Raw genomic sequence first — 23,228 nt, 5'->3', positions numbered from 1 at the left:
GGTCATCCAGTCCAACCCCCTTGCTCAAAGCATGACCAATTCCCAATTAAATCATCCCAGCCAAGGCTTTGTCTAAGGAAGGAGATTCCACCACCTCCCTAGGTAACCCATTCCAGTGCTTCACCACCCTCCTAGTGAAAAAGTTTTTCCTAATATCCAACCTAAACCTCCCCCACTGCAACTTGAGACCATTACTCCTTGTTCTGTCATCTGGTACCACTGGGAACAGTCTAAATTCATCCTCTTTGGAATCCCCTTTCAGGTAGTTGAAAGCAGCTATCAAATCCCCCCTCATTCTCTCTTCCGCAGACTAAACATTGCTGCTCCATGTCCCTGCAGCCCAGAGAACAATAGACAAAGGGAAAGTTCTTTCCCAATTTTAAAAAGTTCTAGCCTTCCCACTGGCTCTTTTGGTCAGGTGCCCACTCCTTTCCTTTTCTTTTTTTTAACCTGGGGGACTTTTTAACCCTTTACAGGAAAAGCAAGCAGAGAACAGCTACCAAGAGGGATTTTACTGCTAACTGGCTGGCTGTATGTTCATAAAAGGGGGCTCCCCTCCCCTCCTTCCCCCCTTGCCACTGGCATATTTAGTGATTTTGGGCAATATTTGAAATGTTTGGAGTCATATTTGGCCTCCAGAATACTAAAGGTTAGAAAAATAGCTTGGGTAAATGCTGTGCCATTGACATTTTCTCCTGATCATTCATGTTTTCCATAGTTTTGAAAGGTATAAAATTCTGGACACACTGAAGTAATTTGCTCTAAATTTTCATAAGTGCCCACTAATTTTGAGTGCTGGCACAAAAAAATAATGAACACTTGAAAAATGTAAGGCTAGCTCTTTTCTCGGTTACATAGTTTGATATATTTTCCTGGCGTTCTCCAGACACAGAAGAAAGGGAAGATTTTCTCATCAGAGAAAGAGACCTCTTTGAAAGTATATATTGGCACCAAGTTATCAGTATCATAAAATGCTATATGGTGCTCTTTAAAGCTCAGAGAAACCCCAATTTTCTCAAGTTGCTCATTCAGAGGCAAATGGATCACAGAGAAGTCAAGAGCCTGGTATTTACCCCAGTCACACTCCACAGCCCAGATCTTCTCCAATGGGCTAAAATTGAGCCATCCCTTCCTCCTTATAGACTCTCTGGCAACCCCTACAGCCCACCAGTCACCACCATGCCCCACTTCCACCTCCCAGTAATGTATCCCTGATGTGAAACCTTCAGAACCCAGGACACACACAGAAGAATCAAATCTCTCAGGATTGTCTGGCACATTCTGTGCTGTATCTCCTTTTGTTACACATGTCTGATCCTCAGACAGGATGAGATCAGGATGAGCAGTGATTGGATCCAGAATCACGCTGGCTGCAGAGAGAGAAAAATCAGAGTTTTAGAGGCAGCTCTTGGCTCTAGGCAAGCTTGTATTCAATTCTGTGACATAATCTGTCTGAGCTTTCAGCAAATTAGAGACTCTTCTTCTTCTAGTTTACTCAGCTCTGAATAGGGAGTAGATCAAAGAGCTCAGGAAAGTGTCAGAATGATTTATTCCACTGGCAGAGTAAAAGCATCAACTGATTCAGGCCTGAGATTCAAAACCTTCCCGATCTGTCTGTCAACCTCTCCAGAAAGATGGACCAGCTTTATTATGTTTCCCCATTAAATTATATAGAAAGTGATAATAGGGAACAAAGGAAGAGAATGCGACTGCAGAGAAACGCCTCTTGCCATGCCTTGCAAGGGCTTGTCTTCCCTACTAAATCAGTCACTGTTAGAGAATGTGCAAACATGCTAGCAGTATTGCCAGCCTCAAGACATCAAAAGTCAGGAGCCAGACCCTCAACTCAAGAGGCTTTCTTAAAATCAAATAATGTTTTTTAGTCTAGGGTTGGGTGTTTTTTACTGTTGTGCTATCATGACCCAGCAGCAACACTTCTGTCTCCCACTGTCCTAGGATTGGAACTCAGCTACACCACTTCTCTGAGTTCCCCACTCATCTGCCCTGGGATTTCTCCGTCCAGGGCCAGCAGCACCACTTCCCTGACTCCCCACTCCCCACTTTCCTGTATGGCAAGGCAGATCTGTGTCCTCAGCCCGGAGGCTCTCGCACAAAGCTCTGGCTGCGTGCCTGCACTGAAAGTCACAGGAGGAGAGGAACTTCTTGTGTCATCCTGACAGCTCTCCCTGAAGATGCCAAAATCCTGTGACTCTTGATCAGTTGGCAAAAACTGGCAACACTATCTTCCCTGGCTGCTGGTGGAGTCTGGAGGAAGTTTCCCAGTACTGGGAGAGAGACAGGCCAGTAGCAAAAGAGGCAGCAACCAACACCAGAAAAGAAGGGACACAGTAAGGGGGGAGCCAGTGGATACAGACCCCAGTGGGCGAGTTGTGTCATCAGGGGGTTTCCAGGAACAGAGCTGGAAGGGAGAAAATCCAGTTCAGGAGGGACAGGACAGACAGAAATAGAAGGAACAGTGACCAATGGGACAGTACTTTGAAAGAAAAAAGGCAGTGGTAGAGGGGGAAAAGTGGGAACGTTAAAGGAAGAATAGTACAATTAAACGAGAGGAAAAATAACTAGAGTCTCGATGTAATCTAAGAAATTATTAGAAAAACATTGTTGGAAAACTATTAAGTAAAGCAAGAATGAAATGAAAATGAAATAAGCTACAATAAAAGATAAATTATAATTAAAGACTTAAGAAATAAGGAGGAAAAGCGATGTAGTGAAAATGAAAAAAACAGTATTAGTAAAATAAAACCATCTGGACAGCATCCTGAGGTATATAAGATGAAGCAAAAGGAATAGAAAAATTGTCAGAGAGCAAGGGAACAGTAAGTCAGAAAGGAGCAGAGGGATAACTGTTCAATCAAGAAGGTAACACATCACACCAAAGAATATATATTGATATTTAAGCTGGAACTCAAAACAGTAAACAAAGACTGCACAAGAGGATTGCTCAAGAGTTAACTAAACATCCTAAGAAATTTTCCTCCAAACTCTGGGCTTACAGAGGCTGAAAACTGAAAAAATGAAAAAGGAATGCATAAAGGTGGGGTTTATGTTCTAGTGGATTCTATTTTCTAATTCCAAATTCTGTTATGTCATAAATGTAAATGGTTACCTATAAAGTGAGTTTAATTAAAATAATATTAGATAATATATAGTAGATGCTGTGACAGTCTGTACCACTGTATTTCTCACTTGCGCACTATTGAAATAATCTTTGTACACAGTGTGCCTTATGAGATATTTTCTGAAAACTCATAAATTTCTTGTCAATATTGTCCTGATAAACTTTGTGGGGCAACATAGTATGTAAAGATAGAAGGTTCCACTTTATGGTGTTATTAACACATGTTCCAAACCACAGTCCTGACCAAACAGAAGTTGGCAAACAGGTCTGTCCTAAACAAAGTAATGTGTGATCCGCTTAATTTGCACTTAAGCAGTAAACAGAGTCATCAAGCAGGAAGGGTAGACAAAGAAACCTCAAACAGGTGAGGAAAAATGAGCAGGAAACATCCTCTCCTATAGACTCTCTGGGTCCTGAATCTCAGCTGGGAATGTTTTCCAAGGGAGGGACTGACAGTATAAATGGAGGACAAACACTCCAAGACCCATCTCTAGTCATTCTCTCTCACTCTCTGTCCATCAGTTGAATGCACCAGAAGGAACAAAGGATGCAGCCATTACACAGAAAAGGGGCTCATGCCCATGAAGTTTGGCAGTAAGAATACTGGGAGTATGTGGTGAGAGAAACTTCGCTGTGAATGTAACACAGTTTAAGTTAGGCATTCGTTGCATTTTATCTTTATTTTTCTCGTAACCATTTCTGACCTTTATGCCTCATTACTTGTACTCACTTAAAATTCAGCTTTTTGTAGTTAACAAACTTGTTTTATCTAAACCTGTGTGTTTGATTTGAAGTGTTTGGGAACTCCATTTGGAATAATAGGAGTTGTGTATCTCATTTCTATTAAAAAAATAATGGAATTTATGTAAGCTTGCATTGTCCAGGAGAGAGCTGGACAGTATAAAAGGTATATTTCTTGGGAAAGTTTGGGACTGGGAGTAGGCTGGGGTCACTCTGCACTGTAATTCAGGTTAGTGCAGGGATGCCCAAACTTACTGGCCCTCTAAGCCACATACAACAATCTTCAGAAGTTCATAAGCTGGGGCGCACCTGCTGGGGCCTGGGCTTGGGGCTTCAGCCCTGCTCCTACTGAAGCCCAAGCCCAGGCAGGTGCACCCCACTGGGCAGAAACCCCAAGACCCCCCTCCCTTCTGGGCTGAAGCCCCTACCCCACCACCCTGCTGCAAGGCAAAGATGCTGTGATAGTCTGGTAGGTGGAGAATGGGGGTGAGGGCACATGAGGGGCTCTGCGAGCCACACTTTAGCAGTAAAAGAGCTGCATGTGGCTCTTGAGCCACAGTTTGGCCACATCTGGGCTAGTGAGAGTCCGAGTGTGACTGACAATTTGCAAGTGTACACAGACATAGGTGGAAGTGACTTACATGCTGGAGGCCACTTGTGGGTTGTCCAGACTGGAGGACACAGCAGCAAAGCAGTGTAAAGAGCACACCAAGTGAGAGGGCATGAGTCACACAGCTACTTACTAGTCTAAAGATACACACAATAAACAAACAGGCACATATGCAAGCTCTGAAGTGCATGCACATCTGAACATACTGATGAATCTCATGCCAACCACGTACACATTTCAAGCTGTTAGCAGATAATAATTTAAAGATTTGACACACTAAAATGGGAAGAAAACAAAAATCTGTATCAGAGCACGTTTCAGAACACAAGGAAGGATTCAAAAGTTTTAAAAAACAAAAACAGGAGGAAAGGATGAAGTTGAGTGTATGTGCTGCAAATGGTGTGGCCCAATTATTAAATGTAAATATTTATAGGCTAATAAGTCTACAAAAAGAAACTGTGATAGGGCCCTTCATTTTTGGTTTTTATTTTATTTAATTTTTCCCAGGAATTTATCAGTGTTTAGTAATACAACAACAAAAATGAGTGAAAATTAGTGGAAAAAACTACTAATAATTTTCTGAGTAAATATCAGGGTCTATTTTGGTGGATAGAAGGACAAGGGAAAAGAGTATTTGGTAGGTTAATGCTTTGATGAATGAAATTCAATGTGGTTTGCTGCAGAACTAAAACTCAACTCAAAATACAATTCCACCTTGGAGTTTAAGAAAACAATCCCCAAATAAAACTTTTCATTTGAATAGTATCCAGGTGAGAGTGTAACCCACTCACTTCCTGGGTGTGGTGTTCTGTCCCATCTAGTGGCACTGAGACCACTTAGAGAGAGAGATTATGAGTCTGCTCTACTGCCTTACCTAACAGCCAAATGTCTTTTAGCTCATGCAGTGGTGGCTCATGCACTAAGCTCCAGAGATCCCAGGTTCAATTCCCCCTGCCTATTGGTGTTACAAGAGCATTTAATTGATTTATATAGTGGTGTAATATTTTTCATATTATTCTCCATTGCATATATACGCATGTGGACATTGTTTGCTTTTTGACCATTGCTGCACTTTAAGCAGAGGTTTCCACTGAGCTGCACACAATGATGCCCAGTACCCTTTCTCGAATTGATAAAAAGTAAATAACTCTAGTATTAGTATGGAACATTGCAATACGCACTCAGCTTCTAGCTGGTCTCAAAATTGATTTTTGTCTCACATTTTACTTTCTATCTGTTAGCCAGTTTGATCCAGTGCCAGAAATTTATATCTCTCCACATGGCTACTCAGTTTCCTTAATACCTTCTTGTAAGGGATTTTTGAAGGTCCAAGTAAACCAAGTCACCTAGTCCCTTTTTATTCACTATGGGCATGATCCAAAGTCCACTGAAGTCAATAGAAAGAGTCCCAGTGATTTCAATGGGCTTTGGATCATACTTTACGGCATCTCAAAGGAAATATGTAAAGGGAATGTATTGTTTTGATATAACACTTCTGGCACACATAGGTTTCTAAATGTATAGGACAGTTGCATCAAATAGTCCTACATTATCTAGACCTATGGGCTGTTTCTGGCCCAATCCCAGTAGTAGTCATCATGGCAATGATCGATGCTTGGCTGGTGTAAATTAGCATTAATGCCATTGACTGCAGTGGAATTATGTCAATAGACACAGCTATGGATTTGACCCATAATTCTTAACTGCGCCTTGGGAGTTTTAAATGCAGCTGAGCAGGTGTGTGTGTGCGGGGGAGACAGGGTAAGGCAGAAGGCAGGGATACCCTATGAGCTCTAGGGGCACTGAGCAAGTTGTGGGGACAGGGTGAGGCAGAAGGCAGGGACATCTCATGAGCTCTGGGTGCAGCTGAGCAGGGAGAAGGAGTAGGCAGCATCAAAAGGAGTTGGGCCGTTTTGGCCAACAGTGCATGATGATTTGTCATCAAACAAAAAAAAGAACTTCTTGCACAAAAATAAAGGTAATAAATGAATCCTGCCGCCTGCCCCCACCTTGCACCAGGCTTCAGTACAACACAGGGGCAAACATATTGGCGATACTAGTGGCAATGCTCAGTGAACAATTGGGAATGGCCTGCACACCTCTTGACTCTGAAACTACTCTCCATTCAGCGTAGCACTAGGGTTAACAGTGAATTCAGTCTAGAACAGCCAGGATACATGCAGCTGTAATTCCTTTCACTTTACTGGAGTCTTCCGGCAGCCTTGTCCATAAAACAGACATATTAGCGACCAGTAATAAACTAGGGTCATGTAACTGCCAGCCATCAGGCACCTTATAATGTCCTGATTGTCAGTTCGTGCTCTACTCATTCATGGCCTGCATTGTGCAGGAGGTCAGACTAGATGATCATAATGGTCCCTTCTGACCTTAAAGTCTATGAGTCTACTCCATGTAACAGTTCATCGCTGTGATGGGACATGCACAATGTAACCCCTCACATTGCTCTGGGGCACTCTGAAATAGGGAAGTAATTACAGAGGCCTTGCTGTAATAACTGCTAGGGACATCCTGTGGTGTGACTCTCAAGGTCACCTGACTCACATCATTCCTGAAGTGTTTAAAGGGGTTTACTAGTATAGATGCCTCATATAGCCATGACCTCCACTCACAAACTCCTTCTCTGGCATTCCACATGTGTGGAAGGTATCCAGAGTCAGGGAGCACCAATAGCCTATACTAGGGGTCGGCAACATTTCAGTGCCATAGATTGCCAACTCCTGTACTATACCCTACACCTGCCCTGGTCACCAAGTGTTCTTCTTAAACCAATAAAGAGCTCAGAACCTCTCAATCGACAGCAGCAGTTGTTCTTAGAGCCCCTCACTCATGTGAATACTGGGTCTTGGTACTTATTCTAAGCCACCGGCCCCATCCCAGCTGGTGCACTCCCTGATTTCCTGGCTCTCAGTCCTGGGACCCAGCGAGCTCTGCTAGGGTCGAGCACAGATTCACTGCAGCTCCCCACTCTCCCTGCCAGCATGGACATATCCTGTTCTATCTACTTATCACCATTTATGGTTTCTATCATCCTCATTGTCTTACTCTTCCCTGCATCTCCCTCTAAGGGAAATTTTAACCCCTGAAAAACAGCTAAAACCTTCCCCACTACTCCCACACATTGGTCTGCTACTTTCCCCTTTCATTCAGCTTCAAGTTCAGCTGGTGGCTCTGTGTTAAAGGACCCCAAGCTGCTGAAGGTGAAACTCCCCCAACCCACTGCTGCTCTGGCTGCCACAGACTCTCAATGCATTCCTGGGAGAGCCAGGCCCTTGTGGGCTCCAGCTTGACAGGAAGTCTGGTGGATTGTGTCCAGGGTTCCCAGGTACCTGGCATGGGAATAGGGATGATAGTCTGCAGTCTGTCATGAGTGAGTGACGTGGGTGCATCATATGCAGTGCTGTCCAGAGGATTCACGGATCCTGGGACAAAGCGAGGAAGCTGTGGCGCTTGTACTCACCCAGCGGCGGTCCAGGTCTTCAGCGGCATTTCAGTGGCAGGGGGCCTTTCAGTCACTCTGCATCTTCGGCAGCACTGAAGGGCCCCTCACCGCCAAAATGCCACCAAAGACCCGGACCACCGCTGGGCCAGGGCTCAAAGTCATATTGGCCTCATCACTGATAGGCAAGGTCCAACAACGCAATAGATTAATTCTAGAAAATTTGTAGTGAATCCAACAAGGGGCTGTTTAATTGTGTCAGGGCTGTCAAACAGAATCCTAAAAGTCTTTCGACATTTATTGACCACTTTGCACCATAAAATGAAAGAAGACAAAACCTCATCTACTGGACTTCTCTGGGAATGATCAGCATTTAGTGAATTAATGTGAAGTTACAAAAGTTGTTAACGTAGTAGTATTGCAAGGGAACATGTGCAGTGGATGTGTGTGCGAGTGAGTGACCGAGGCACCAAGACTTAAGTTTCATGGGACAGGAAAATGAATTTCTTCCTGATTCTTTTCTTACTAAAGACAGGCTGGACCATTTTGCTGAAACCTTTCTTTTTTTTTTAAATAAAAACGTATCACCTTAGGGCAGAGACAGGAATGGAAAATCTCAGTCCTAGAGGTGAACATTTCTTAAGGAACTGAATTCCGATGCTGGAATGGAAACACTTTGGCAACCTTGGCTAGAGGTGTTAGCAGTGATCTGGCTATAATTGATCACATTTTTATTTCTTTAAAAATTAAAATCAACACCACAGGGTTTCAGTTTTTAAAAAATATCATCCTTCACTGCCTTTTTCTGACCTGTCATTTTTTCCTTACTTATTTTTATTTCATAACCACGAGACACTTTCCATCAAGATTAACATTTTGCTTTCCCTCTCCCAAGACACCCCCTCTCATGGGCAGATTGTTGTGTCCTTCCATTTCCATGACTGTGTGGATGGAGTCTTGACTGGAGGCTGAGGCATCTTGTGAGGTGTTATTTCAGAAGCCTCAGGTATATATTTTCTCTATGTCTCCATTTCATCTCTCTCTCTTTGGGTTTTCCACCATGTGTCATTTTAATTTACGCCTGCCAGGTTTCCTTTTCCAGAATTATGATTTAAAATTAACCCTAACTTTCTGTGATGGTAACAACTTAAACTGCACCTGAAAGCCTCATCCCACTCTCCTTTCCTTCCCTCATTCTCTCTTCTGAGCACACTTGACACTCTGCTGACAGATACTGAGCCAGAGTGCTGCATGAATGTAGTTCTGGGAAGGAGAGAAGCATTTAAACACTGGCTACTAAAGCTTTTTCCATATTTATTGTCCAGGTACAGTACAGGCGACAGTAATGCAAGAGTCTTCTACACTATTCTGCCAATCTGCTTCAAACCTGACACATGCAAAATTCATTTCCAAGGGTAATGGGCAGGTGAGTCTCTGTGGTGCATTCAGCCGTGAATATGAGTCTTTCAGGATAATGAGCACAGCCATTAATTGTTTGTAACTGAACTGTCACCAGCTATCCATTGCGCTATGATCCCTAAAATCAACCTCACCTGGTGACATTGAGACTAGTGGCCTACCAGTGAAAGGCTCCACATCTGATTAGCAATCCCCCATCCACTGTACGTTGCAAATCTTTAAATATAAGGTAAAATAGATGACCATATTCCCTGGGACCCACAGCATCCCTTAGAGAGTCCAACTCCCTAGCACCATGGATGACCAACATGCTCCTTGTTTCCTCATATTCAATTAGAAGGGAATGGAGAGTTAAATTGGGGAGCATGGAAAACTGCTCTTCAGCAGAACGTATTGAGCAGTGTAATGGAAATGATCCTGTCAGAACAGTGTAAGCCCGGAAAGGTTGAAAATCCCCTCTCACTAATCACCACTTTACCCAAAGGAGAACATCTGTCCCAACTCTCTGAAAATACTACTTGAATCCTGTCACTCTTGCTACGAGCCTGTTCACTGCAAAAGGAAAAGGGGCAAAGATCTCCCCAATTTTGACATGAATAAAATATCAGCTGAATTTACCTTGATATATTTGAACTCTTCTCAACTCTGAAAAAAAGTAGATACAAAGAGATGAGAGCTGCCCTGTGCACCAGACCCTCAGAAGAGGAAATAGTTTATAATAAAGTTTATATTGGGGGAAGGTGGGAATGGCACTTACGAAGTTCATTCTGGAGCTTCTCTAAAAACAAATCAATAGAAATAGATATATGGTAAGAAATTTTATTGAAACAAACATAAAATTAATGAAATAAAAGAAAATTATGCCTTATTTCCACAAACTTAACAGTGAGAATAATTAACTACTGGAACAATTTACTAAGGATTGTGGTGCATTCTCCATCAATGAAATTTTTAAATCAAGATGATATGTTTTTCCTGCACTAGGAATTATTTGAGCAGTTCTTTGGCCAGTGTTATGCAGGTCAGACTAGATGATCAGAGTGGTCCCTTCTGGCCTTGGAATCTATGGATTTTTCCAGTTACTCTATCCCTGGCCAATGTGAACCACATGGGAATTTTATAACTATTACTACAAGTGAAGAACATTCTCACAGTAGTGATTAAAGGACAGAGCAAAACCTACACCTACCCTTCCTCCTCCTACACATACCCTTCCTCATACAAGCTAAGGGAGGCTGCTTAGACCAGTGCTGTGGGCAGGAAGGGATGATGCTATTGAGTGGGTGGAAATCACCAGGGATGGGGAATGGATGGGTGGTGGGGTGTCCCCTGGAGCTCCTTCATGACATGGGGAGGAGTCTTAGCAGACAAGATTGCTGGCACAGCAAAGCTGGGGAGCCCAGCCCCTTCCTCTAAGGGAGGAGAGGCCTCTGCTGCTGAGCTGGGAGATTCTGCCCTGGCACCACCTCCAACTGCAGCTCCCTCCCTCCCTCCATGCCTGCCTGCTCCTGTGATAGTGCTGCCTAGGCCTCTCCACCCTTGCTTGGGATGAAAGGGATATGTGGGCAAACATGCAAGGGGAACATAGGTAGGGGGGACAGGTCTGGCTCCCCTGACTTGGCCCATGCTGTGTGGGGAGATGGCCAGAGCAGGGATAGGGAGGCTGGCTGAGGGAGACAGTAAGGGCAGGTGGCATAAGCAGAGATGGGGTGAGGCCGTGGAGACAGAACTGGCACATCTCTCAGTGCCTCCTTGGGCTCAGGCTGGGAGCTCCATTCCCTCTTCCCCAGGCAAGGAACCACACACCCCATTAATCCACTCTGCATTAAAATGTCAAAAGCTTAACTCCTGCCTCACTCTTTCCCCAGCACACACTGGGCCAGAGCAAGCACCTGCTAACGCTGCTGAGGGCACGGTTAAGGGTTAGTGAGAGTCAGCCAGGGGACTGTGTCACATACAGGATGTTTCCCTGTCCGTTAGAGGGGACAGGGCGCTACTAGAAAGAATCGGTACCATGATGCATCGGTGTTCAGAGAGTTCTCTGCACTTGTTGTTTGCTTACTGTTAAGGGCTTGTGTGGGTGGATTTTGCCTTTATGCAACTGTAACTGGTCTATATGAAAATCTCTTAGTAGCCAGCTGGGAAGTAGGAGGCTGCTACCTTGAGACTTCTTAAAACTCACCTCTGCCAGAAAGCCTATGAATCACTTGACAGCTGGGGAGCTGTGACTGGTGCTTGTCACCCTGATCACAATCGTCCCTCTGTTCCCTGGCGAGCCCCGTCGGTCTGTCTATATCCACCTGTTGTCTTGCTTCTTATAACTGGGATTGTAAGCTCTCTGGGGCACGGACCAGCTCTTTGTTATATGTTTGTACAGCACCTAGCACCACCTGACCCCTTTGGTGCTTTGACAATACAAATAATAAATAATAACGATATAGGCAACTTGTTGCAAACTTTGATTTCTCCCATTAAAATGAAGAAAGAAACCTTACCTTTCTCTGCAAGATGTTTCTCTAAAAGAAAATAGGAAAGAAATATAGAGAAGAATGTTTCTTAAATGTTGCATTTTTTATTAAACAATTAATTCTATCAGCAACCTTTCTTTAGATCTACTCCCATTGCCTACAATTACTATATAGCCAAAAGGGCTTCAGTTTTGTCTTGTTTTTTAACCCAAATCCCATCTTTACAAAATACCATGATGCAAGATAAATAAATATTATCTGAACTATACTAGCTTCCTTCTAAGCTGAGCTCTACAGATAGTCTACAGTTCTCCGGGATATCAAATATTTAGACATGGTCAATAACATTGAAGCTGTGTACAGCAACCCAGTCTTCACAGTCAGTGACTCATGTTCGTAGTGGCATGAAAATGCTGGGTGGATTAGAGACTGTCTGCTGTGAGATCAGAGCTGATCAGGATTTGGCAATATTGAAAAATATGGAATTATCAGGAAGGAAGGGAATTTTAAGACTGACTGATAATGCCTGGTCTATTGTCTGACTATTCAAGAAGAAACCATCCACACAATTCAAGATCATGTCTCTAAAACATTTGCTCTAGTTCAACCAGAAGGTATGATCTTGAGGCAGCAGTCCATGCATGAGGTTCTCTGGCCTGTGTTAAGCAGTAGGTCAGGATGGATGCTCAGAATAGTATTTTCTGTCCTCAACTTTTATGAATGCCCCTACAGAGAGACTCTAACATGCAACAAAAACTTTATTCATCAACCGAAGTCAAAGCACAGTATCCATGTATCTTCTTTTGGAGAAAGTCTAACACTTCCATTGTTTGGAGTAGACTATTTCGCTGGAACAAACCCCTGGGGCTAGAGAAGTGCTTTTCACTTGTCTCATGATATTCCATTCAGGTTCGGCTGTATTATAAACTTTTGAAAAAGCTTGAAAGAATCTTTTACAATGGAAAGCTTTAGGCAACTTACACAGAAGGATGTTGCTTCCAGGACCCACTATAATAATAGCCCTGAAGAGTGTGCATGGTCAGATTGGTACATGTGCTCTCTGGAGAAATCCACCTGACAGCACAACCTACTGTGCGTGACATCTTCTTTTGGCATCTGTCACGGAGTCTGGAACTACTCCATATGAAGCCAATCAGGATTCTGAGGGAGCATGCCTCCTCTCTCTGAGCATACTGTCACTAGCGCAAGAAGCTTACACAGTTTCAACCTTCCTGGATCTGACCTTGGAGCATTCAGCATCCCCTTCCACACCGTGTGCTTCACACAGCGAGTCCACCCGGGCGGGGCTTGTGGAGAGCCAGAGGGCCCTGCACCCCCACTCTGCAGTCAGATGTGACTCTCAGTCAGCGTACAATGGAAAGTTTATTAGTTGACAGGAACACAGCATAGAACAGAACTTGTTAGCACAGAAGTCAGTGACTTTCAGCTAAGTCCATCGTGGGGAGTCCTAGGCCAGAAGCCCTGGACTCCCCCTCTTCCAGTCCCCCCAAGCAGACTGCCAGCTATGAGCAATCCGACCTCAGACACCCCTGTTGCTCCTCCTCCTTGTCTTGGGCTCGCTTTTCGGGCAAAGAGTCACCTGGTCATCACCTGGTTGGATTCCCCTCCTGCGTCTCAAGTTACAAAGGGCACCGGTCATAGCATACATGCAAGCAGCTGCCTCAGAAGTCTCAACCAAAGTCACACACCCCTATTCCCACCACCGAGGTATTGGTGCAGCACACAGGGAAACTGAGGCACACACAGTATTCATGCAAAACAGTAAAATTCACATAGGCTCAACAGTAAGACTTACATACAACATAACAAGTGAAAATCCCCACTTTGTCACAGCATCCCAAGTGATCAAATGTGCAGAGCTTGGTTTGTGGGTGGAACTTAAAAGAGTGACAGTGTTTTTCAATCCCTAGTTATAATGTCAGTGATGCCACAGTACAAGAGGTGCAGCTAGGTCCCTGTCTCTTTCCAGCACTGCATTTACTGAGCTCAGCTGGAAGACCTGTTTTCAGCTCTGAGCCTTTGGTGGCTAGAACTTCACATTTTGTTCCTAGAGCTGATCAAACAGGAATTTCTCTTCAGTAGGAAATTCCAACATTGCAGGAAAAAAAATGCTCAGAATCAGAATAAAACCCTCACATTTTGAAATTTCCTATGAACATTCAAAAAAACATTGAATTCAGGTCCATCAAAACATTTTGTTTCAAAAGTACAGATACGCTTTGTTTCTATAGTGTTAAAATGTTTCATTTAAACATTTATATTATATTAAAATATGAAATATAATATGGATTGTAGACACACTACTACATGTGTTATGGAAATACAGTACTATAATATATTAAAATATCCATATTAATATTAAAGTAAAAACAAAATGAGTCAAAATGAAATCAAATCAAAACATCTTGACATTTTTAAATGTGACATTTCAACTTTTTCCCATAAAAAAATTCATCAAAATCAACGTTCCCACAAAACATTCAGATGGAGCTGAATTTTTTGATGGAAAACTGTTCCACTGGAATTTTTGACCTGCCCTAACTGTTGCAAGACTATGCATTCACACTCTCGTTCATTGTTCTAAAATCAAGGTTTAACTCAGGGAATAGCTTTGTCCAGGAATCATCGGGTTACTGTCTGTGGACAAACCCCATGAAGAAAGGGTTTGGCTCAGACCATTCATGGTGCCTTTGCTGACAGAATCAGAGAGGGGCATGACTTGGCCTCTTTCTCACTTAAAGCCTTAGAAGGAGTTTGGTCCTCAACCCGTGGAGAAAGCATTACCAAGCTGATCCAGCCCCTCTCCTTCCAATCAGGGGAGTTTGCAGCCTTCTTGGGTGTTTGGAAAAATGCTTCATATCATCTCCCAGGCCAGGCTGGACAGGCTGAGGTTCCAACACCCAGGACACTTCCCCAGTGGTCTTCAAATTTCCACCCTGGGCAGATCTGTGAACTGTCACAGGAGACCTTCTCTCTGCTGGTGAGTCCTTTATTGCTGGGCCAGATGCACCTCCTGCTGCCAGCCCATGAACTGTTCCAGCTCTGTCAGCAGCAAGGTTTGCAGTGGCTGCAGCAGGGCAGTGGGGTCTGCTGCTATAGCTCCTAGGCAGGATCATGAGGTTGTTGCAGCAGTGGCAGGGATCTTCCATGAGCCCTCATCCCCTTAACCACATGATTCAGAGATAAAGATACAAACTCTCATTTTCCCCCTTCTTTGGAGACATTACATGAAAATGCTAACACATTGTCATGACCGAGATGTTTACCTCTTTCGTTCTCCATTTCAGATTGAACAGTCTCTAGAGCAGTGTTTCTCAAATGATGCCACTAGGGTCTTTTCTTGTGGCCACAGCCTTCTGGACAGTGATTGGAGGGGTGCGGGGAAACTGTGGCCCCTCCCCTGGGACCACCAGGATAGGTTTGGCACTGCCTCCCTCTGGAGCCACAACACTGGAGGAGCAGACAGCTGGTGTGAGTTCCCCACTTCCCAGGGGCAGTGGGGCTCTGACTTCCAGCTGCAGCCCTGGAGTGGCAGGCAGCAGGCTCCAGGAAGGTTCCAATTGCACAGCAGTGGGCTCTGGTCACAGGCTCTGGCCCCCCACCAGCAGGACCTGGCAGGGTCCATCCTCTGACCCATCCACCCCATCACCCCTGGCTCCTACTGCCTCTCTACCTACCTCCTCATCCAAAACTTAATTTATCCCCCAGATTGCCAGGGCTGAGTAAGTATGCTTTGAAAAGTGATATTTACATGTTTGTTAATATCTCTTTTCACTGCCTCCCAGCTAGCTAAGAAGTCTGCTGTGAAAAGCGATATTAACAAACATACAAATATCATTTTTCACAGAAGCAGACTTACTGGCTAGCAAGTCTAAAACAAAAATGCAACCAAAAAAGCAAAAGAAACAAGACAAGAATGCCATGTACCTTATCTGTGTTTCTATTCTGTTTAGGGCTAGTAAAGAATAGAGACAACTGTACATTATTTTTATTATTTAGTCTGCAAAAAAACCCTTAGATAAATAAATTACTATGATTTGGATGTGTATATGTTCATATTTATATGTTTTTCCTAAAGTTAACTCAGTATTTTAGGAGAAATTGTCATAGTGGCCACCAGCAAGAGTTGGTGGCCATACTCTGAGGACACCAAAAATTTTGTTTTGAGAACCCCTGCTCTAGAGAAAGAAAAGGGCAAAAGATGAGATCTCATGCTGCCAGGTACCTGGGGATAATTCCAACTGTAATTTAATGTAACTGTGCTATGATTATTAAGGAGTATGACAAAGTCAGGCTGGACAGCTGTAAGAGGGTAGGGGAAGGCAAGTGTGTTAGCCCTAATGATAGAGGCCCTTTTCTCTATAAGCTGAGGAGGAGTTACCTCAGGTCGACTAGGGACATCTGAATCCAATTAAGAGCTGCCTGAGATCTTTACAAAACCCTCCTCTGGTGAGGAGGCAGGAGGTGAGACAAGCTACTGCAAGGCTAGTGGTAGCCTGGAGAAAGGCTTTGCCTGGGGAAGCAGAGGAGAGGAGAGGAGAGGAGGGGTGGGGTGGGATGGCTGCTCTCCTCATACAGGAGAGGCTACATAACTGACTGCCTCTCTAGGGGAAGGCCTGGCACCCCAGGACAATAAGAAGGCCACTTGCCTTCAGAGTTGGGGTTAGGAAAAGGTATCACCTTCATTTTTGTGTTGGAATTGGTTTCTTTTTTGTTTGTTTGTGTGTTTGTTTGTTTGGCGGAGGAGCACGTCTGAGGCCTGCCCTGAGACCTCCCAGGAAAAGATTGGGAAATAACCCCCCAAGTGGGAAAATGAGCACCGTCCAGAGCAGGGATGACTTACTCCAGGCTCCCCCCAAGGTAGAGGAGGCGCCTTGCTAGAAGAGACAGACTGACAGTGTGACACAGATAGACCTTTCTATGGGGGCCACAATACAATCAGTCAGAATCCAGAATATCTTAGATTTAGTTTTTGCTTTACTTTATGTCTTTGTAAGTAGATGTACTTTGATCTGTTATTTCAATTATTATGAGAGCCTCAGCCTATCAGATTGTTTTTCGCAAATTTGTCAAAAAATGTATATATGCCCTTCCTTGTATCTTGCATACCATTCTGTTGGGCACATTTCAAGGAATATTAAAATGCACACATAACCACCCGAAATTCTGGAGTTCAAGCTGAGCAGATATGCCACCAACCTCCTCCAGAAAACCCTGACAAGAAACTCTTTTAAACTCTCAAACTTTTAAAATCATGGAAATTAAAACTTAAGGTTCCACTTTAAAAAATGTGAAGTATGGTTTGCAGTTGTTTTCTTTTTTAAGCCACCCAAACAAACAGAACTCTAACACAGTGGCACGATTGCATTTCTCTCTTTCCTTCTAGCTTTAAATTTGAAAAAGTCAATACTGGAGTAAAGTTCATGAGTGGAGAACTGAATTCTTGGTATTGGTTTTAAAGCATACTTGTCTCTGATACTAAGTGTGATCCTTCAACATGACACTGGCCTCATTCTGTCTTAGTACCAGCATGCTCTGATCTTAGCCTTGGAGTTTATATATAAATGCTCAAGCTTAACTGGAAATGAATGGTTTTGTGTTGGAATATCCTTATTCTGTTTAAGTGTAGGGAGAGTAGGTGTGAATGGAGTTGAAGAGTCAATTTTGGGGAGGCTGTGGGAAATGAATGTTGTGGCCATGGAAATGTGGATAGGCAAATAAGAGCCAAGGGCAAGAGTGTAGAGGCAGAGTCAGTCAGCTAATGGTGACCATCAGAAAGTTGAAGGGCAGAGGGAGTGCAGAGTGTCGGGTCAGGAGGGTGCATGGATCAGGAAAGTTCCATCCCCTGGTGGAACAAGGAACAAGGTTTATAACAGGGAGAGAATTATGACACTTACCAAGGTCCGCAACAAGTTTCCCTAAAAACAAAAACAGAATATAGTGTAGGTTTATAAATAGCATATCACATAAATAATCCCGTAAGAGTTTGGATTAGGGCCTGCTCTTGTCCCATAGAAGTCAATGGAAAGATAATTATCCCAAATGGAAAACACTGTTAACTTTAAGAACTTGAGACTGTGGTTAAAACAAACAATAAAATAATGTTCTAGTGACAAAATTTACCAAAACACAAGCTTAAGATGTCAGAAAGGCTGAAAATTCACAGTTCTGCTTCTCAGGCTATGTCTACACTACGCACCTTTTAGTGACATAGTGACATAGCTGTGTTGCTACAGGCGTGTCGCTAAAAGGAGTGCAGTGTAGCTGCTGTTTATTGTCAGGAGAGAGCTCTCCTGCCTTCAAAAAACTTCCATCCCCAACAAGTGGCAGTAGCTTTGTTGGCAAATATTTGTCGTTTGGAGGGGGAGGGTTTCACACCCTTGAACGACAAAAGTTTTGCTGATGAAAGTCTAGTTTACACAAAGCCTTAAGACTGACCTTTTCCAAGTCACTCTGCCCCGGCCACCATCTACATAAAAGTTATCTTATAAACTTAGTAGGAAGTGACAACACCTTCACATCATTGACATCCCAGTCAGTGACAGAATGAAGAGTCACTGTAACATGCACTTGCTTACAGCCTATGCCTGTTCATGTGCGGCAAACTCCTGCAATTCTTGGGGCTCTCTTGGGTGCACTGTAGGGTAGGAGGGGGGCGGGAAGTGCTTTGCATGTAATAACCACCAAGTTGAGCATTCATTTGTCAGATCCCCTAATAGCTGCCTGGAGGCACCAGCAAATTGTTCCAAAGATTGAGATCCCCTCCCACCCCCTGCAGTTCCCATAGAAGAGCCTCAACTCTCTCTACAACATGTGCCGCTATGAGAGAAGAGGAGAGACTTGTTAGAAAGGGGGAGAGTCCAGTACAAATGCTGCACATTCTACAGAGCACAGGTTGGTTGGTAATGAACTGTATCAACAGGCTTCCATATAACCACTCCCATTGCCCTGTGTATCAGAGGGGCCTGCACTTGCCTGTCATAGCGCTCCTCCCACCTGTGGTTAAAGTTCTCCGGTTCACTATGAATCTTAATAACTTTTTAAAACAAAATTGGAACCCAAACCCTGTAAATTATTTGTGCGTCCTCCTCAACTGACTTGGGGAATAAAGATCAGCTTGGCTGTATTGGACTGGTTCTGAGCTAGGCCCAACAGCATGAAAACAACCAAATCTCCTCAGTTACCCAGACTTCAGTCACAGCCCATTTCAATACTCATGTGGAGAACAGCCTCCTGTGACTGACTGGGAGCCAGCCCCTGAGAATGGCTATCCACGCTGAACTTGGTAGTACAGAAAAATACAGAATTGCTGGAAGGGAGAATAGTGACAGAGAGAGACTAGCATCTTGTCTGACAGTTCAGGAAGGGACCCTCAGTAGCCCCATAGGATTGGGCACCATTGCTTGACCCTTGTGCAGGATAAAAGATTCTTTGAAAAAACGGGCTACAGGAGAGGAAATGGGACTGATACTACCAGAGCTAGCAGGCAATTTGTCAGGCTCAGACACTGCAGTGATGAGCATCACGGGAAAGCCCATGAAGAAATGAATAGACCCCTATGCAGAGCAGGGTTTGGGTGGTGACAGTTAATAACGCCGGGCTGCAGGAAGGGAAATGGAAATAATAATTGCAGGTGTTACTTTTAAAGTGGTCTCTATTTAGCTAATCATTGGTCCTCTGCCTTAAAGTCTGATGAGTTAAGAAAGGGGGTGGCAATCTTTGCAGATAGGCCTCAGAGAGGTAGGGGTTAGAACCCTTGCCTGGGACTTCAGTGACCATGGTTCAATTCCTGGGTCTACCACAAACCTTCTGTAGGAGTTAGTACAAGACATCAAGGGCTTGTCTTCACTTAAAAGATTTGCTGCTTTAACCCTGCTAGTGTAGAATACCTGGCTGTGCTCTCTGATTAGGGCTGTGAAGCGCATATGTGAGCCCAGAACTCTTGTTCCCAAGCCCAGTGCAGCTTGTTTAGGTTAAGGGCATTTTGATGGGAAAGTGATCTCTCACTGCACTGCGCAGGTGTTCTATTAGCACTCTGTATTTCTCAAGTGACGATCTAATCATTTCATATTGTAAATTACCGACATTGGTTTTGTCATTTGGTTTCATCCACACTAGACATTAGCAATGGGAATCAAGTGATATGTTTCATGTGGCTCCTAGGTCCTTAATTTTTTTCCCCAAGATATGGCCAAAAAGTAATGGAAGACTTCAGATTTCCCTCACAAATTACACCCAGGGCCTGTACAGAGCTTCCAATTTATGGTACCAAGTATCAGGAGGTAGCCGTGTTAGTCTGTATCCACAAAAAGAATGAGGAGTCCGGTGGCACCTTAAAGACTAACAGGTTTATTTGAGCATAAGCTTTAGTGAGTAAAAAATCTGAATAAGTGGGGTTTTTACGCACAAAAGCTTATGCCCAAATAAACCTGTTAGTCTTTAAGGTGCCACCAGACTCCTTGTCAATGTATGGTAATCTGACTTTTCTTGGGAAATTTAGAGATGACGCAAAATGTGGCTTCAAATAAAAATGTAGCTGCATCTTTAACTATGGAGAAGCCACCTCCACTCTAGACTAATTTATATTTTAAAGGAAATCTCTGAGTACATTGTACTCTCCCCTTATAACTTTACCTTTTGTCTTGTGTTGCTTCCAGAAGAAGTAGCTGGCCATGAAAATGAGCAAACCCAAAGCAACCAGGAGTATGTACACAGCCACATTCCAGGGGTAGGCCCCCAGGAAGAAAGAATCTGCAAGACAAAGTCTCATGAACTTGAAAACATTGATAGAACAGATGTATCACTAGTCGGACTTTTGTGGCGATCATGTGCCACTGGTTGGAAGTAGAAATTATCAGGAATTTTTCAACTAAATTTTTTGTCTTTATTTTGTTTTGTCAGAGAACGACAATTCATCATAACCAAATATTTTACAGTAAAGGGTTCTTGGGTCCAGGATGGGATTTCTAGTCACAATTAATGGAGCAAAACCCCTGAATAGCCACTAGCCCAGTGGTTAGGACACTCACAGGGGATATCCAGAGTAAAATTCCTGCTGTGCCTGATTTGGAGCAGGGATTTGACCCCCAATCCCAGGTAAGAGCCCTGACCAGCAGGCTATTGTGAAGTGGTGGGGGGGTCTCTATTTCTTGTTTTAATGAAAACTTATGAAATGTGTCAGTTTTTTCCTCATGGGGAAAAGGAAATGTTTTGAAAATTTGAAAATCTTCATGGGACAGGAAGCTGTTACCCTCCCAGCTCCAGTTTAGAGAGCCCATTCTGGTTGCACAAAGGGGCCTTTTCTACACTACAGAATTTTTTCAAGACTCCCTCTCCATTGTGAATGCCAGTTCAACTCCAGGCATGTTAACAGTGTTAGCAACTGTTAGCAATAAAACACACTACTGAGTACTCCCCACCAAAATTAATCATGTTTCATTATATTCCAACTGCAGTTTGGAAGGCAGGTTCATGAAATCTAACCTTTTCTAAATTCAGCCCATGCTGTGTTTAATGAATAGCCTCAGAGCAGCTCTATGTACATGCACGTTGTAAATCCAATACTTAAATTAAATTAAACATATCATATTTTTGTTGAGTTGCTGAACTGTGTGGCTTTCATGGACACCAACCTGCGATGTAGACTATGGATTCTTTCCCTTGGTTGAGGTGGGAGTTGCTGACAGAGCAGGACAGATCCTGACTGGAAGTTTCTGTTACAATAATGGAACTTTGTGCTTCAAACAGGCCATTATCATGCTGAGTTATTTTTTCTGTCAGGGATGGTAAGTGCTGCCCCCTCAGGTCTCTCCACTGCACCTGGGGCTCCGGGTACCATCCAGCAGATTCACACACCATGTGGATCCCTCTCCTCTGGTAGCTGTCAATAGAGATGCGAGGAGTAGAGCCCAGACCTGGAGAGGAATGGAGTGACACATGTGAACCCTACACAAGCTACATGGATCTCTTTAGCCTGGAAGGCAAGCGTTTAATCCTTCAGGAGAAGGTAAAAGTAGATCGTTGCCTCTTCTACAGAGATTATGCATAAATGCAGGAGCCTTTCACTGTGTCACTGCTGAGCTCTGGTTATGAGAAGTGTTTCACTATTGCTTGAGCCCTAAAGCTGGAAGCCTATTTCAACGTGAACTGCATATTTCAGATCAAGAATAAAATGATAGACTGTATCATTGAACAGAGAGACCAGTCCAGCTAAACTGGCTGTGAGCTCCAGGAAATAAATTCCAGAGGCAGGAAGTTGAAGACAGACAAAATATGGTGCAAATTTTTCAAAGTGTGTGTACTTAATCACAGGAACAAGGGACATGGTGGATTCTCCATTTCCTGTAGTCCTTAAATCAGAATTATAAGTTTCTTCCTAAAACAATATTTAAAAATTGCTCTCTCTCACCCATAAGTTACTGGGCTGGATGCAGGAACCACTAGGTGAAATTCTCTGGCCTGTGTCAGACAGAATATCAGATTAGATGATCATAAAAGTCCCTTCTGGCCCTAACATCTATGACTCTATGGAATGTATGAGGGGCTGAGGATTAGAAACCACAAGTACCAAGCTGCAGTAGCAGGTGAGCAGTTATTCCACAGCCCTACTACAGAGTAAGGGACAGGAGCACATGTGGCCTGCTGCCTGCCTCTCACACACACATTTGCGGACAGTGGATCTGTTGTGTGTCAACATATGGGCTGTAGTGGAAAGAGAGAGTCTGAGACACACCTTGTATCAGAGGCCTGGTTTGAAGCCCGAACTAAAGTAGTGGGCAAGCTTTGCTGATCTAATGCAAAGTTAGCGAAAGTCAGGCTGTGAGCAGAAGGCAGGCCCTGCTATAAGACACACCTGCTTCTAATTCTACAGAATCTGGCAAGAACAGGGATGATATTGCAGAAACATACACATTCCTGTGAAGTGCTAGGCACAGGACACTCACACAAACACATTCCAGAAGGGTGGTACCACAACACCCCATATCAAGCAACCCTCCTAGGGTTGCCAACTTTCTGCTCACACAAACCTGAACACCCTTGGCCTGCCCCCTGCCCCACCACTCCTCTGAGTCCCTGCCCATACCCCGCCCATTCTCTGAGGCTCCGCCCCTGCTCAATCCACACACACCCCTGTCGCTCGCTCTCCCCACCCTTACTCACTCACTCATTTTCACAGGGCTGGCTCAGGGGGGTTGGGGTGTGGGAGGGGGTGAGGGCTCCAGTTTGGGGTGTAGGTTCTGGAGTGGGATCATGGATGAGGGTTTTGCGGTTCAGGAGGGGGCTCTGGGCTGGGGGGTGAAGCCAAGGGGTTCAGAGTATGGGAGGGGGCTCTAGGCTAAGGTAGGGGATTGGGGTGTGGGAGGGGGTATGGGC

At 44.0% G+C, this 23,228-nt stretch overlaps 1 protein-coding gene and 1 long non-coding RNA gene across 7 annotated transcripts in view; both read right to left on the bottom strand.

Moving 5' to 3' along the window:
• The window catches only part of LOC142047690 (uncharacterized), a 459,131-nt gene that overhangs the window by 465 nt on the left and 435,438 nt on the right, over positions 1-23,228 (bottom strand). The window lies entirely within an intron of this gene.
• The window catches only part of LOC116822721 (butyrophilin subfamily 1 member A1-like), a 68,802-nt gene continuing 45,885 nt past the window's right edge, over positions 312-23,228 (bottom strand). For 4 of the 6 annotated variants that reach the window (XM_032776788.2, XM_032776787.2, XM_075072000.1 and 1 more), the window contains 7 exons: positions 21,488-21,769; positions 20,490-20,606; positions 17,753-17,773; positions 11,862-11,882; positions 10,124-10,144; positions 9,985-10,011; positions 312-1,370 (listed from right to left, as the gene is read on the bottom strand). In XM_032776788.2, the coding sequence (XP_032632679.1) occupies positions 835-1,370; positions 9,985-10,011; positions 10,124-10,144; positions 11,862-11,882; positions 17,753-17,773; positions 20,490-20,606; positions 21,488-21,769 (1,025 nt within the window). In that variant the 3' untranslated portion in view covers positions 312-834. The remainder of the gene's footprint in view (positions 1,371-9,984; positions 10,012-10,123; positions 10,145-11,861; positions 11,883-17,752; positions 17,774-20,489; positions 20,607-21,487; positions 21,770-23,228) is intronic. The other 2 variants (XM_075071998.1, XM_075071999.1) reach the window with 2 other exon arrangements.

The sequence above is a fragment of the Chelonoidis abingdonii genome, chromosome 13 (genome assembly GCF_003597395.2).
Source record: "Chelonoidis abingdonii isolate Lonesome George chromosome 13, CheloAbing_2.0, whole genome shotgun sequence".
NCBI lineage: Eukaryota > Metazoa > Chordata > Testudines > Testudinidae > Chelonoidis > Chelonoidis abingdonii.
Note: the sequence above shows the minus strand (reverse complement) of the source record. Positions and strands in the feature narration are given on the sequence as shown.